This window comes from Pleurodeles waltl, chromosome 7 (assembly GCF_031143425.1).
Source record: "Pleurodeles waltl isolate 20211129_DDA chromosome 7, aPleWal1.hap1.20221129, whole genome shotgun sequence".
Taxonomy (NCBI): Eukaryota; Metazoa; Chordata; class Amphibia; order Caudata; family Salamandridae; genus Pleurodeles; species Pleurodeles waltl.
The window spans coordinates 1,345,698,380-1,345,714,264 of NC_090446.1; the positions used below are offsets into that span (position 1 = coordinate 1,345,698,380).

At 47.1% G+C, this 15,885-nt stretch overlaps 1 protein-coding gene across 1 annotated transcript in view; it reads right to left on the bottom strand.

Annotated features, from left to right (window-relative positions):
* PPP1R12C (protein phosphatase 1 regulatory subunit 12C) overlaps positions 1 to 15,885 on the bottom strand; it is a 615,622-nt gene that overhangs the window by 165,059 nt on the left and 434,678 nt on the right. Inside the window, exon 14 of the mRNA XM_069201799.1 lies at positions 9,169 to 9,306. Within this exon, the coding sequence (XP_069057900.1) occupies positions 9,169 to 9,306 (138 nt within the window). The remainder of the gene's footprint in view (positions 1 to 9,168; positions 9,307 to 15,885) is intronic.

Here is a 15,885-nt window from a genome sequence, read left to right on the forward strand (position 1 = left end):
TGTGCTCCCCACCCTATCATGGAGGCATCTGTCGTTATTACATATTGTGGCAGTGGGTCTTGGAAAGGCCACCCTTTGTTTAAATTTATACTGTTCCACCATTGAAGCGAGTTGTATGTTTGGCGGTCTACCAACACCAGATCTAGAAGTTGACCCTGTGCCTGTGACCACTGTGATGCTAGGCACTGTTGTAAGGGCCGCATGTGCAACCTTGCGTTTGGGACAATGGCTATGCATGAGGACATCATGCCTAGGAGTTTCATTACCATCTTGACTTGTATTTTTTGTTTTGGATACATGGCCTGTATTACATTGTGAAATGCCTGAACCCTTTGTGGACTTGGAGTGGCAATCCCTTTTGCTGTGTTGATTGTCGCCCCTAAGTATTGCTGTGTTTGACACGGCATAAGGTGTGACTGTGTAGTTGATTGAGAAACCTAGTTTGTGGAGGGTTTCGATGACATACTTTGTGTGTTGTGAACACTTTTCTAGCGTGTTGGTTTTGATTAACCAATCGTCTAGGTACTTGAACGCATGCATTTGCTGCCTTCTGATATGTGCAGCTATGACTGCCAAGCACTTTGTAAAAACTCTTGGCGCAGTTGTGATTCCGAATGGCAACACCTTGAATTGGTAATGTATCCCTTGGAATACAAACCTTAAGTACTTTCTGTGTGAAGGATGTATCGGTATATGGAAATATGCATCCTTTAGGTCTAGTGTTGTCATGTAGTCTTGTTGTTTGAGTAGTGGGATTACGTCTTGTAATGTCACCTTGTGAAAGTGATCTGATTTGATGTAGGTATTTAATGTTCGGAGATCTAATATAGGTCTCAGACTCTTGTCTTTTTTGGGTATGAGAAAGTACAGAGAGTAAACTCCTGTTCCTTTCTGGTGTTTTTGTACTAATTCTATTGCTTCTTTTAGTAGCAATGCCTGAACTTCTAGTCCTAGAAGATCTATATTTTGTTTTGACATATTGTGTGTTTTCGGTGGGACGTTTGGAGGGAATTTGAGAAATTCTATGCAATAACCATGCTGGATAATTGCTAGGACCCAAGTGTCTGTTGTTATTTCCTCCCAATGTTTGTAAAATTTGGTTAGTCTCCCCCCACAGATGTTGTGTTGGGGATGTGCGACTTGGAAGTCACTGCTTGTTTTGAGGAGTTTTGGGACTTTGGAACTTTCCTCTATTCTTTTGGAATTGTCCCCCTTTATATTGTCCCCTAAAACTTCCCCGCTGATACTGGCTCTGGTAAGTGGGTCTTGTTTGTGAGGTTGTGGGTTCTGTGCTTTGTCCTCGAAACCCCCCTCTAAACTGTGTTTTTTGAAATGTGCCTCTGCCCTGTGGGGAGTAGAGTGCGCCCATGGCTTTGGCTGTGTCAGTGTCTTTTTTAAGTTTTTCGATCGCAGTGTCCACCTCCGGCCCAAACAACTGCTGTCCGTTGAATGGCATATTCAGCACAGCTTGCTGTATTTCTGGTTTAAATCCTGATGTACGCAGCCATGCATGTCTCCTTATTGTTACTGCTGTGTTGACAGTTCTAGCAGCTGTGTCTGCAGCATCCATTGCTGACCGTATCTGATTGTTGGAGATACTCTGTCCTTCTACTACCTGCTGCGCTCTCTTTCGGAACTCCTTGGGCAAATGTTCTATAAAGTGTTGCATTTCGTCCCAATGGGCCCTATCGTATCTGGCCAACAAAGCCTGTGAATTGGCAATACGCCACTGGTTTGCTGCCTGTGCCGCCACCCTCTTGCCTGCTGCGTTGAATTTTCTACTTTCTTTATCTGGAGGTGGTGCATCTCCTGAAGTATGTGAGTTCGCTCTTTTGCGCACTGCCCCTACTACAACCGAGTCCGGTGTTAGCTATTGTGTGATGTACACGGGGTCTGTTTGTGGCGGTTTATATTTTTTCTCCACTCTTGGAGTAATGGCCCTTCCTTTTACAGGCTCTTCAAACACTTGTTTGGAGCGTTTTAGCATTCCGGGTAGCATAGGAAGACTTTGATACTGGCTGTGTGTGGACGACAGTGTGTTAAAAAGAAAGTCGTCTTCAATGGGCTCAGCATGCAGGCTGACATTATGAAATGCCGCTGCTCTCAACACCAGCTGTGCGTAGGCTGTACTATCCTCTGGTGGCGACGGTCTAGCTGGATAACATTCAGGACTATTATCTGACACTGGTGCGTCATAAAGGTCCCGTGCGTCAGGGTCATCTTGACTCATTCCTGTATGAGTTGGGGATTGCATCATTGGTGGAGTGGCTACCGGTGATGGTTGCGGAGAGCATTGTGGAGATGGTGGCGGGGTTACTTGTTTAGCCACCTTTGCCTGTGGCTGCTTGTCTTTTTCCTGAAAGGCAAGTTTGCGTTTCATTTTAATCGGAGGGAGAGTACTGATCTTCCCTGTTTCTTTTTGGATATGGAGCCTTCTTTGTGTAAAGTCTGGCTCTATTGTTTCCAATTCCTGTCCAAATCTATGTGCCTTCATTTGTGTGGACAGTCCTTGTTCCTCAGTGTAGGAACTTGTTTTCGGTTCCGAGGCCGAATGTTTCGGTATCGAAACCTTTTCGGCTGTTTTTTTCGGTTCCGACGAAACCTTCTTTACTTTCGGCGTCGTGGTCTCTCGGTGCCGAACCTGCTCGGAGCCACTATCTCGAGCCCGAGATTGCTGTGTGGCGGTATCTCGACCGGAGTCGAATGACTTCGCCCCCAGCGTGCCCTTTTTCGGTGCCGATGATCGGTCACCTATTTTTCGGGTTAAGCCATGGCCTGTTGGCGGTGGCGTCCCCTGGGCTTTAGTGGTTTTTTCGGGAGTTGTGTGTTTCGACGTCTTACTCACGGTTTTCGGCGTTTCTTCGGGATCGATCTCATCCGAGTCCGATTCCTGGATGGAGAATGTTTCTTCCTCCTCCTCGAAACGCTCTTGTCCTGCCGACGCCATTTGCAGTCTCCTTGCTCTTCGGTCTCTTAGTGTCTTCCTGGACCGAAACGCTCGACAGGCTTCACAAGTATCTTCCTTGCGTTCCGGCGACAAACACAAGTTACAGACCAGATGCTGATCTGTATATGGATACTTGTTATGGCATTTTGGGCAGAAGCGGAATGGGGTCCGTTCCATCAGCCTTGAAGAGACACGTGGCCGGGCCGACCAGGCCCCGACGGGGGAATCGAAAAAACCCCGAAGGGCCACCGGAGCTCTTCAAAAGTCGGTGTCGATCTGTTGTAACTAACCCGATACCGAACGCAAACAATACAGACGATTTTTCCGAGATTCTAACTAACTTTCCGACCCAAAACACGGAGCGAAAATGAACACGTCCGAACCCGATGGCGGAAAAAAAACAATCTAAGATGGAGTCGACGCCCATGCGCAATGGAGTCGAAATGGGAGGAGTCCCTCGGTCTCGTGACTCGAAAAGACTTCTTCGAAGAAAAACAACTTGTAACACTCCGAGCCCAACACCAGATGGCGGGATGTGCACAGCATGTGTATCTGCAGCTACACATGCCATCAAACATATATATATATATATATATATATATATATATATATATATATATATATATACACACACACACACACACACACACACACACACACACACACACACACACACACACACACAGGCATATATACATAACCACATACATACTTATATAGAAGCATGTCAAAGTATATTGCATAGCAATCATGGACTATTTGCATATCAAACAGTTTCTATATAACCAAGGAAAAGGTCTCACCTTAATGAAAGAGATGACGTAGAACAGATTGTCCAACTAGAGAGTCAGTTCTCTGCTAGGACTCCAAACAATAGTGCTGCGTAAAGGAGTGCGTAGTCTTCCATGTCGCAGCTTGACATATCTTATCCAGGGCAATACCCTGAAATAATGCAGCCGATGTGGAGACTGCTCTCGTGGAGTGGGCTCTCGGGCGCCTAGTCAATGTTTTTTCTGCTTTGGTGTGACAGAACTGAATTGTAGAGGAAATCCACTGGGCTATAGTGGCCTTCGTGACCCCTGTTCCTTGTCGTCCAAGAGAATAAGATACCAAGAGTTGATCTGATTTCCTGATTTGTTTGGTACTTTGAAGGTAAAATTTGAGGCATTGTTTGATGTCCAAAGAATGTAGAGTTTTTTTCTGCGATTGTAGTTGGATTTGGAAAAAAGGTTCGTATTATCACGGGCTCATTGAGATGGAATGAAGATGGCACCTTGGGAATGTATCTGGGGGGTTGGTCTTCAGCATAACAAAGGCATCAGAAAAAAACAGAAAAGGTTCTTTAGTAGTAAAAGCCTGTATATCACGGACTCTCCTGGTGAAAGTGAGAGCAAGCAGGGTTGACACTTTCCACGTGATGTACTTGAGTCCCGCCCTGTGAATAGGGTCGAAAGGAGCTTTCATGAGCTGAGACAGGACTATATTGAGGTGCCACTCTGGCGGAGGTAGCCGCACCGGAGGGAAAGTGCGGAAGAGGCCTTTCATGAACTGCTTAATGATTCTGAATGAGCCGATTGAGGGCATCTCAGCGGATCGCCTTTAGGAGGCTATAGCTGCTAGGTGAATCTTGACTGATGCATGGCAAAGACCAGCCTTAGAGAGTGAGAGAAGGTATGAAAGAATTTGTTCAGGCTTAATTTGTAACGGGTGGAAATTGTTCTGAGAGCACCAAACACAATCTCTTCCACTTTAGTTTGTACGTCTTATTTGTGCTCTCGGCTCGTGCCCTAGATAATATCAGTCTGCATTCCTGATCGATGTTCATACCCTGAAACTCTCTGAACTCAGGAGCCAAGCATGCAATTGAAGAGAAGTTGGATCGGGATGAAGAATTAGACCCCGATTCTTCGTGAGAAGGTCGTGGTTGCAAGGAAGGCGGACTGGAATGGCCACGGACCGGAGTAGGATCTCCGTGTACCAGTACTGTCTGGGCCATCTGGGGGCTATGAGAATGATCTTGTAGCATTCGGACTTCATTTTCCTGAGGAGCTGGGGATCAACGGGATTGATGGGGGGGGAAGGGGGCTGGGAGAGCGCATGCAAAGATCCCGGACCATCTAATCAAGAGCATTTCCCCACGACCTTCCCCACGATTTCCTTGCAGTGGGTATCGATTGGCGTAGAACTGGCATTTGGCGTTCAGGTTGGTGGCAAACAAGTCTAGGATCGGCTGACCCCATCGTCGGAAGATGCCGTCGAGTATGTTCTGGTTGAGTTCCCAATCATGGCAGTTGTCGTCCGTCCTGCTGAGAGTCCGCTAGGGCGTTGTTGACCCCTGGCAGGTGCTCCACCCTGAGGCGAATATTGTGCAGTGTGAGCCACTCCCAAAGAGACTGAGCTTCCCTTGAGAGGGAGACTGATCTTGTTCCTCCCTGCTTGTTGATGTAAAACATACTTGTTGTGCTGTCTGTCCTGACCAACACTGAGGACCCTGCGATGCGTGGAAGAAAAGCCTTGAGCATAAGATAATCGCCTTCAGTTCCAGCAGGTTTATGTGCATTCCTTTCTGGAGATTGGACCATCTTCCCTGAATGCGCATGTCTTGTAAATGGCCTCCCCAGCCTTCCAAGGAAGCGTCTGTGGTGATGATAAAGTCTGTCATTGGTGTTAGAAACGTAGGACCTTGGGCGAGATGGTTGGTCTGAGACCACCACTTAAACACCTGCCGAATTTTTGGTGTGACAGTTATTAAGTCGAAGGACCCTTGCGACTGGGTCCATTGGAGTTGTAGTTCTTCTTGAAACGGTCTCATTCTCAGCTTTGCCAGTCGAACTAGGGCGATGGCTGAGGAAATCATGCCCAGAAGCGACTTGAACAGTCGCACTGACACAAACTCTTTTGTGGAAATTCTGACAGCTAAATTGGTTAGCTTCTGCTGCCGTGCCAGAGTGAGATATGCTTTGTTCTGGATGATGTCTAATTCTGCACCCAGGAAGACTCTTCTGCATGAGGTTAAGTGCGACCTACTTCTGTAGATTTACTGTTAGCCCCAAACTGCGGAATAACTTCAAGCAAGCGTTTGTAGCCTTTGAGGCTAGTAGTGGAGACTGAGCTTTTATGAGCCAGTCGTCCAGGTATGGAAACACCTGGAAGCCCTTGCTGGCAAGGCATTTTGTGAAGATTCTTGGAGCTGACCTCAGCCCAAATGGTAGAAATTTGAAATGATAATGGGCACCGGCTACAGTGAAGCGGAGATATTTGCGAAGTTTCTGATGTATTGGTATGTGGAAAAAAGCATCCTGGAGATCAAATGTCATAAAATCTCCAGGATTGAGAAGGTGGAGGATATCTGACAGCGTGATCATCCGAAAAGATTGCTTCCGAAGGAACTTGAGTTTCCTGAGATCAAGTATCGGTAGCCATTCCCCTGACTTCTTCCTTATCGAGAAGAAACGGGAGTAGAATCCAATACCTCTTTGCTGAACTGGAACTCTTTCTATAGCTCCCTTGGCAAGCATAAGGAATACTTCCTGCTGAAGCAGATGAAGCTGGAGCGGTCTGCATGTTCTTGGTGGATGATGCAGTGGTTTTTGTATGAATTCCAGGGTATGACCTCTTGTCACTATATCCAGCACCCATTTGTCTGATGTTATTTTCTTCCACTCCTGGATGTAGTTGGAGATGTTTGCTCCTATTTGTTCATGGTGTGTACATTGGGGAAGCATAGCCGGTGCCCGGAGAAGATCACTGCTTTCTGGGTTGATCTCGGTTTTGTCTTCTCTTTCCTACCTGTCTGGCGTAAGAAGCCATAAATGGTTGTCTATACTGTTGTTGATAGGACGGCCTATATTGGGGTTGCTGGTACTGCCTGTGAAAGGAACCTCGAAATGAGGTAAACCCTCTTCCTCTAGCACCCCGAAAGGGCTGTTTCTGGTACTGTAGGGTACCTAGGGACTTGGCAGTGTCTGTGTCGGTCTTGATGGCATGAAGCGCATCATCTACGTGCTTGCCAAAGAGAGATTCACTCACCATCGTAGGGCATGTCGAGGATTCTGGACTGCACTTCCGCCCTGAAAGATGTGGCCTTGAGCCAACCTTGGCGGTGTAAGACTGCGGCACCAGCCAGCTGACGAAAGCCGATGGAGGCTATATCTACAGCACAGTCGATTATCTCCTCCGACGTACGCTCACCTTCTTGGAGTATCTTCCGTGCCTCTGCTTGCTTGCTTTCAGGGATGAGATCAATGAAAGGCTGCATATCCGACCACATTTGCCGGTCATAACGACCCAGGATTGCCAATGAATTTGCTGCTCTAACAGTGATTGCTGACATGGAGGAGAATCTTTTGCCCACATTATCTAATCTCCTTCCTTCTCTGTCTGGAGGAATAGAGCTAGGTGTTGATGGGTTCTTTGAACGCCTTTGAGCCGCTTGCGAAATAACAGACTCAGGCTTTAGGTGGCCAGTGAGACATGCCAGAGAGTCTTGGGTTGCTTTGTATTTCTTGTCCAATTTTTGCGGCCCTGGTGGGACTGTTGCTGGGTTGCGCATGATCTTTGTACCCTCGCTCCATATAAAGTCAATAATGGGAATGGACCATACAGACTTCCTTGACTGCTCCTTAAAATCATGAAGGAAACATTCCGACTGAGAGACAGATGTTGGAAGGTGGAAGCTTGCGGCAGCCCTGTCCATTAGATTGTGGAAACCACCTATATCCTTGGGTGGAGAATCTGAAGGGGGAGGAGGTGGTGGAGAAGGAGTGGGGGCTAAGTAGTCATCCCATTCCTCAGTGACGGTACTGTAATCAGGGATGATTTTTCCACCGACGACGGTCTCGTCGACTATGGTGTCGACGACAGTGGTCTCGTCTATGGTGGTCTCGACGACGATGGTGTCGTCGACGACGGCTTCTTCGACGGTGTCTTCGTCGACAGTGAGACAGCCGACGACGCGGTCGTTGGTGCTGTTAAAGTCGACGGGGCTTTCGTTGATGGTGTTATCAGCGACGATGTTGTCGTCAACAACGGAGTCGATGTTGTTAACAACGCACTCCGTTCTGGAATCCTCATCGACTGAGGTTTGATAGAGGGAATAGGAGCCCTTCCCGTTGACGTCAATGTAGTCGTCGCCGATGATCTCGTTGACGAGGTAGTGGAGACGGTAGCTGTAAACACCGTCGTCATCACGGTCGTCAACTGTGGTGTCGTCTTCGACTTAGCTTAATGGTTACCTTTCTAGATGTAGAAGGCTCAGAGGAAGGAGAAAGACAGTAGGGCTCCTTTTGAAGAGGAGAGGATGGCTCAGAGGAAATTGAAGTCTGTAAGCCTTTTCTATGATGTAATTTCTGCCTCTTTCTAGATTTTTGTGTCTAGCCCAGGTCATCAGATTTGGACCTTTTGTGTGGCCTTTCTGACCCACTCTCCTCACCTGAAGTACAGGATTTTGCCTGTAACCATTTCAGGAGTCTACCCTCACGGTCTCTGAGGGTTTTCGTGGAGAAAGTACGACATACCTTGCAGTCCTTCACCTGGTGTTGTGGGTGGAGGCAATACAAGCAGTCTTTATGTGGATCATCCACATGGAGCCTTTTCTTTCCACAGGTCTTGCAAGGGCAGAAAAGGCCTTTTCTAGAAGAATCCAACATTTTTTGAGTTCTCTGAGAGAAAAAAGCTTCTAAAGAAGTAGAAAACTGAGCAGAGCTCAGGGAGACTCCCTTCACACGAGGTGCGGTAGAAAATCTGAGGGAAGGAGCTTCTCTGGAGAGTGTTCTAGAGGGTGCTGGTGCCTGATTGGCCAGCAGGCAAGTTTGGGTCCTTTTCACAAAAGGACCTGGATAGGCTATATGAGCGACTGGTATTTCCATTATAACCTATGGGAAAAAAATGTATTTGTTAATTATTGCTATTTTATGTACAGTGAGACTCCCACTTAGACGACGGGGATGATTCAAGCATGTGAATTTATGAAAGATCCAATACTGGATAAATTAAAATGTTATGGTTAAATATGACTGAATCCCTAGACTAAGCACCAGGTCAGGATAAGATTTAGTTTTAACACTGGCTATCAGGTCTGTGTAACCATTATCTGAGATTCACACATTTCAGCTGGAACACACCTGCACAAATAGTACAAAATACCAAGCTCAAGAGCCACAGCTCAAGAAAATAATAAAATGCATGGTTACATGGCTAAGTTGAAGTAGTGGGCAACTCACCATGCCTTCTGAAAGCTGGTCACTTTCTCCTTGCTCTCTCTGGTCTTCATCCCTGTTCTTAATTTCTGAGGCCTTAGTGGATTCCACAGATCGGCCTACAGTTTTCTCAGCCTCTTTCAAGTCAGTAAGCGTCACACCCTGCAAAGAGATCAAGAGAAGAGAGCCATAAGTTTACAGACCTGGAAAACGTCTGCACACACCTGGCAGCAAATTCTAAGCCACTGAATTCAGAAGACTTAAAACTCTGTGGATTAAATTATCTATCCATATGGAAAAGGCAGTAAAACAACAATTGAGAGCATCTCAACAGTAAAGCTACCAAGCAAAGACTGTGCATAATTGATTTGAACTTGCATTATTAAACTAAAAACCACCTGACAATCAGACTTCTCAGATTATGAACCAACTGATCCACAATCTAAAGCCTGAATAAAAAAATGCTATCAGAGGAAGTGTGGAATACAACTCCAATGTGAATATCTCAATGGCATCCCAAGTAGTATTATTTTACCCTTTAGAGGATCATTAATTCAAAAATAAATAGTTCTCCTAGCCGTAAGCATGAAGAACACAACTGGTTCATTCTTCAGAAACAAGTTTCTGCATAGTCTTGGCACAGACACCACTATCTTTTGATCCCATACGTACCATAATGCTCCCAACAATGATAATACTTAACCTTTCTTGCGTAACTCAACAATTCTCTCCATAATAAACATTTCATGGAGTGCCACCTCTGACCCTATAAAACATTTTGAGCATGCCATGTCACTATAGGAACTAGTTTCCATTATTACAGTGTGCTCTCACTCAAGCTAATACCAAACACACGAGTTGGGTAGTAGTAAATGAAATAAACCTCCCCGCATTCCAGCACAATCTGAAACACTGCATTACTGAGAAGGGTTATAACACTATGGAGCTGTTCAAGAGAAGCTTAATGATATCCTAAAATATGCACATGAGCCTGGTGGAGGTGGTACATCCTGGTTGGCTGTGGGAAGGCTCCACACAGGTAGAAAGACACCACTTCTGTCAGTGGTGGGTGATTACACTCCCTGCATAACCGGCTCTCACCCTTTGGGAGCTTGCCGCAGAGCAGCCAGGCTTATCAGAGAGGCACTGTGAAAAGCAATAGCATAGCACTTCCCCACCACAACCATGCTGAGTGGCACAAATGAGACTTCACACACAGTGAAGGTATTTAAAGACTGTATTCAACATATACATTGTCAACACAGCAGGAGTCATGGAAATCTGGGCATAAATTACATTTAACAATAGCATTCACAATATTCAGGCCAACTGTAACACCAACAACAATATGTACAACCAAGAAAATGACACGTTCCCTCCCTGCGCCCTCATGCGATGCCAAACGTTATCAGCACAAGACCCAACCTATAGTTTACCAACTTGGATGTAACCATTTTATTCAAGGTGCACCCCGAATGTAAGAAATTCCGGGAGGTAAATATGAGAAATCCCACAGGTGCCAGGTTATCATCGAGTCGGGTGTCCAGAGGACCATTTCAGTTGTATTTTTATGGATTCGGGACCCTTCCCAGTAAACACCGAAGAAATCAGTTGGCATCAAGAAAGTTGGAGAGTGCTCCCACCCGTGGATATACAGAAGACCGGAGAACCTACACAAGGGAGCCCAGGTGCACAGGGGTGAAGTGACATCTGAAACCCTGAGAGTCAATGGAAGCCTGGATTCTCCAGCTGCTGTCGTGACCCATAGACCAGGTCGGTGGAATCCAAAGATGGATTGTGGACAAGGAGAACCTGCATAAGGTGGGGACAGCGTGCAGACCACTCAGATGTCCAGGTGGTGCAGGTAGGCAATGCCCACCCTCTTGGAGGTAAAGTCCCTGCAGGACGGTGAAGGAAGAAGTCCAGCTTTGGAGTCCAGGGAATGCAGGAGATCCTTGGAGTTGCCCACGAGCTGTCCCATGTGGGTCATTGGATTGCAGGAGGGGCATTGGCCAGTAGGACTGCCAAAAAGCCTTGGCAAATGCAAATAGTAGCTGCCAGGAAGATTGTAGGTTTTGTGGGACCAGCAAGGTTCTAGTGGCTCAGCAATTGGAGCGAAGTCAGGGAAGGCCTTCAGCGGGAAGGAAAGGCAGCCGCAGTCTGAGGAGCCCCCACGAGTGACCCACTGGCAGTAGGCAAAGGTAGTTGAAGGGAAGACGCACAACAAAACAGGAGACCCACGTCAAGATCTCGTGGAGGAAGAGTAAACAAGACTTGGTAAGAGCAACAGTCGCGGTGCACAGGGGTTCCGTTTCAGTGGCTGTGGCAAGGGCCCACCGTCTCCAAGTTGACCTGTAATGCAGAGTCTTTCGATGTGCATGCGACAGCAGGATCCACCAGCAGGTCTTTGTTGTCTTGAGGTGCCTGGGAATGCAGGGGTGTGACTCCTTCACTCCAAGGGAGATTCCATCTTGCTTCTTGGATGCAAATAAAGTTATGGTGACACTGGAGTATTCACAGCCACCAATGTTGCAGAAAGTAACCCTAAAAGTGGGTTGTCACACACTGCAGTGACTCCTATCAGCGGTGGGTTGGGTGTCAGGGACATCATCTACCAGGCGTAACCAGTCAGATGCTCCCAGGGACCTCTGCCTACTTTGTTTCCAAGATGGCAGAATCAACTGGCCTCCCGGCAGCTCTGTGCATCTCTGTAGGGGAGGAGCTGGAGAGGAGGTGGTCACTCTCCTGTCCTTTGTTTGGTTTTGCGCTAAGAGGGAACCTGGGGTTCCTGAACTGGTGCATACTGGAGTATGCAAATGTGCCCTTCAAAGAAGTCTGGTGGCGCTCAGAGGCCACCCCACCCAAGTCCAGAGACACCTATTTCAAAGGGAGAGGTGGTCACATCTCTCCATTGCAGGCAATACTTTGTTCCGCCTTCCCCTGCGCGAGTCAGGCTCATCAACAGGAGGGCAGAACAAAGTAGTGTCTGGGGTATGCAGCAACAAAGGCTGGCAGCCAGACCCTGCAAGGCTGTGCAGGCAGAAATGAGGGGTCCTCTAAGGAACAGAGTACATGGGATCATGCAACGAGCACTGGAATCAGAAGCCATTATGTAGTTGGACCACTTGTGTCGACTAGTGTCCATTACATAGCTTAAAATGGCTTTCCCGCACTTGCAAAGCCCTGACAACGTGGTATGGGATGTATAGCGGTACCTCTGCTCATGCAGGGGTACCTTTATACTACGGAACATGCACACTGCCCTTAGGCTGAAGCCTTATCTATACAGTGAAAGGTGCATGCACCATTTCACGCAGGCTGCAGTGACGGGCCTGCAGACAGTTTGCATGGGCTCCCATGCTAGTCCTAATAAATGTTGCAGTCCATGAGACCCCGGCGTACCACTGCCCTGGGTACCTAAGTATCACCTAGCAGGGACTTACATGGGTGCACTAGTATACCAATTGTAGGTGTAAACATTTACCAGCAACAAAATTTAGAGTAGAGAGCACAGACACTGGGGTCCTGATTAGCAGGATCACAGTGTATTACAGTCTAAACACACTGACACCAGACAAAAAAAAAGGGTGTAACTATGTCAGAAAGATGCCACGGGGGGAAGACAGACAACCGATCTGGCAACAATTAGCAAGGAGACGGTCGGCCTCCCACTAGGAGGTTCAGTCAGTGGTCTGCAACACACAGGGAGAAGAGTTACTGGGCCGCCCATTAGCCAACACTGCCTTTGCTCCACCAGAGAGTCAGCATTACCAAATAGTGACCAGTTTGGTCACCTCCAGAACAGATTGCCCCGTTGGGCAAGTTGACTTGAATCGGTCTCGACAATTCTGGTTGTCCTCAATGAGATACTAGTTCCACGCCCCCTTTACAGGGAGGCGCCGCGTCCAGTTCAGGAAGACTTGAGTTGCACCAGACAGTTACACTCACGTGAAAGATGCTCAGTGCTGTAACTCCACGAAAATGAGGCACAATGTCAGTAATCATCCCCCCGCCCCACAATTACTCCAAGCCAATCCCCAATGTGGTACCACCTCAGAAGGAGGCACTAGTCTGGTGTGTGATGACTTGAACAGCACCGGACGCGACCAAAGGGAACAAATCCAGCACCTCTCTGGAGGGAGGCACAACGTCTGGCGCTCAATGACTTCAATTGTTTCAGACTTTTCGGTCACACAAGGAACTTCGTTTCCGTAGCTCAAGGCACAACGTCGGGTGCGTGATGACTTTAGTCGTACCAGACTTCCCGGTCACACACTTCGACACAAGTTCAGCTGTACCATACGAGGCAGTGTATATAACAATTCTAGATGCACCCCCCACCTTGGAGGGTCATGATCTATGAACGGGGCACAGCATGCACCAGATAACTCCAGTTTCCAGAAACAATACTTCATCCACACTCACGCCGCTGCTGCTGCCCAGTGGAGCCAGCATATGATGTAGGTGCAGAAGAGGGCACCGCTCTCTAGATGGTACCCGCAGACAATGTAAATCCCTCGCAGGTGTTCTTTGATGTCCCCGAGACCTCTGCAGAGAACAGGGGGCAGCCAGTCTGCTCTTGGAGAGCACACCTCAGGTTAAGACAGCAGCAGGCAGTCAGCTCAGGCACGCCCCAATACAGGAAGGGTGTGCAAATCTAGTCCTCAGACAGTTATACTCCTGTACCCAACAGATTCCTCTGGCAGTGCGCACCATGTGGTCCAGCAGGACTGGTCCCACGCCGCTGCAGATGCACCTCTGCCTTGCTGAAGGAGAGTACCCCTAGTAATAATAAAGCATGCCTTTGAAGTCAGGGGTGGTTCAAATGGTTCTCCTTTAAACCACAGATGTCTCCCCTAAATTTCCAGCCCAAATGCCCAAGGACATGGAATTTAGATCTTTATCTTTAGTGGGGCCATGCTCCGGCCCTTAGAGGCAGAGTGTTATAAACCTCTCCCTCCAATCGATCTATCTCAGGCCCAAATGGCAGGGGCCGGTCATTCTGGATGCCCACGTTTTATAGCTGTCACTTGGGGAATGTAGATTTGTGCTCTTCCCCCCACATCCAGTGGAATGGAGTCGATTTATAGGACACAATGCATTTTAGAATCTAGAAATGCCCACTTCCTAGAAGTGGCATTTCTAATGCATTACCCATAAAACCACCTTTACCATTAAAGGGGGTTTATCACTTTGAATCCAATGATACCAATTGGTATGAGGCTGATCTTCTGCAATCCATTATTGTAGCCAGACCTAACGGTACTCTAATCTCCCCGATACCTTATGGGCAGAGCAGCTCTCATGGGCAGTGCAAACACACATGGGTGTTCCACACCCCCCCCCCCCAGTCACGTGCCCTGGTGCACATACGAGCTTGCAGAGGCTGGCTGGACCCTTGCTACAGACACCACATGGGGGAAAATGCACCTATGCTGGCCTGCGCTATCAGACTCCACTACTTTAGATACTTGCAGGTACCATCTTTATGGGGTCCTCCTTAGTACAGCACCTCAACCATGCCCATACCTGCCCCTTCCTAACATAGGTAGGTGAGCAATTAGAATTTTCAGAGGGTAGTGCTAAGCATTTCTTGAACACAGTCAATAAATGAAACACTCAAGAAGGAACTCTATACCAATGTTTTGAAAAATAGTTACTTTTCTTATATGATGTTTCAACACTAGAAAACTAAAAAAATATATATAAGTACTGATGTGATTGCACCAATTTAGCAAGTAATACTCTTACTCAAATGTGCACTTATGCAGCAAGGAAGGGCACACACTTCCCCACTGCCATACAGTGAAGTGCCCATAGTCCTAAGGTCACATAGCGAGTCAGCGATGACTGGGGGAGTGGGGTCAGGAATATTCCCCAAGTACCACCATGTCCAACAAAGTCATTATACCGATACTGGTTCTCAATTAGGGATACCTTTATTATATTTAATAACAAGGCATATTACCCTCATGTCTAGGATGCAAGACCAGAGTAAAAATCTTTCCAAATAAAGTAATGAAATTAAAGATGACCATGAAACAACATTTGAACAACGTATTTAAGCTAGTATTAAAAATCTATAAAGTATTTGTTGGAAAAATATTACAAAGCTAAAACAGTTACCAGTATGGGTAGTTTTGCAGCCTGAATATTTTTCCAGATTCACATGCAATTTTCAGTTTTTTTTTTCATCTTCTGTTCTCCTCAGCTGTTTGCATCTTTCCCCATTTCTGGGGCAGTGGAAAGGCTGCATGTGAATTCAGAAAATTCTTCAGGCTGCAAAACTACTCCTAATGGTAAGTAGCCATTTCATTTTGCAACATGAATCCTTTTCTGGATTCACACGCTGTGCATCTGATTACGTAGTGGTATTTTGCTCCTTGGGTAGGCTGGGCTGAAATGTGTGTGTACTGGCAATTGTGTTGCAGTACCCTGTCAATCCTGTGCTTCCTTGTTAATTTGAATGTCCACACAGTTGTGTTTTGTGATGGTGTGTGGGGATGACCAAGTTGCGGCCATGCAGATGTCATCAATGGGTATGTTTGCTAGGAAGGCTAAGGTTGCACCCTTCTTCCTGTTCAAGTGCATCCTGGGACCTACGGGTAGGGTTCTTTCAACCCTAGCATAGCAGATTTGTATAGTCTCCACTATCCATTGTGCTATCATTCCCATGGTGACTCGCAATCCCCTGCTTGCCCTGTCGAAGTAGACAAATGGCTGGTTGCCCTTCCGAAATGT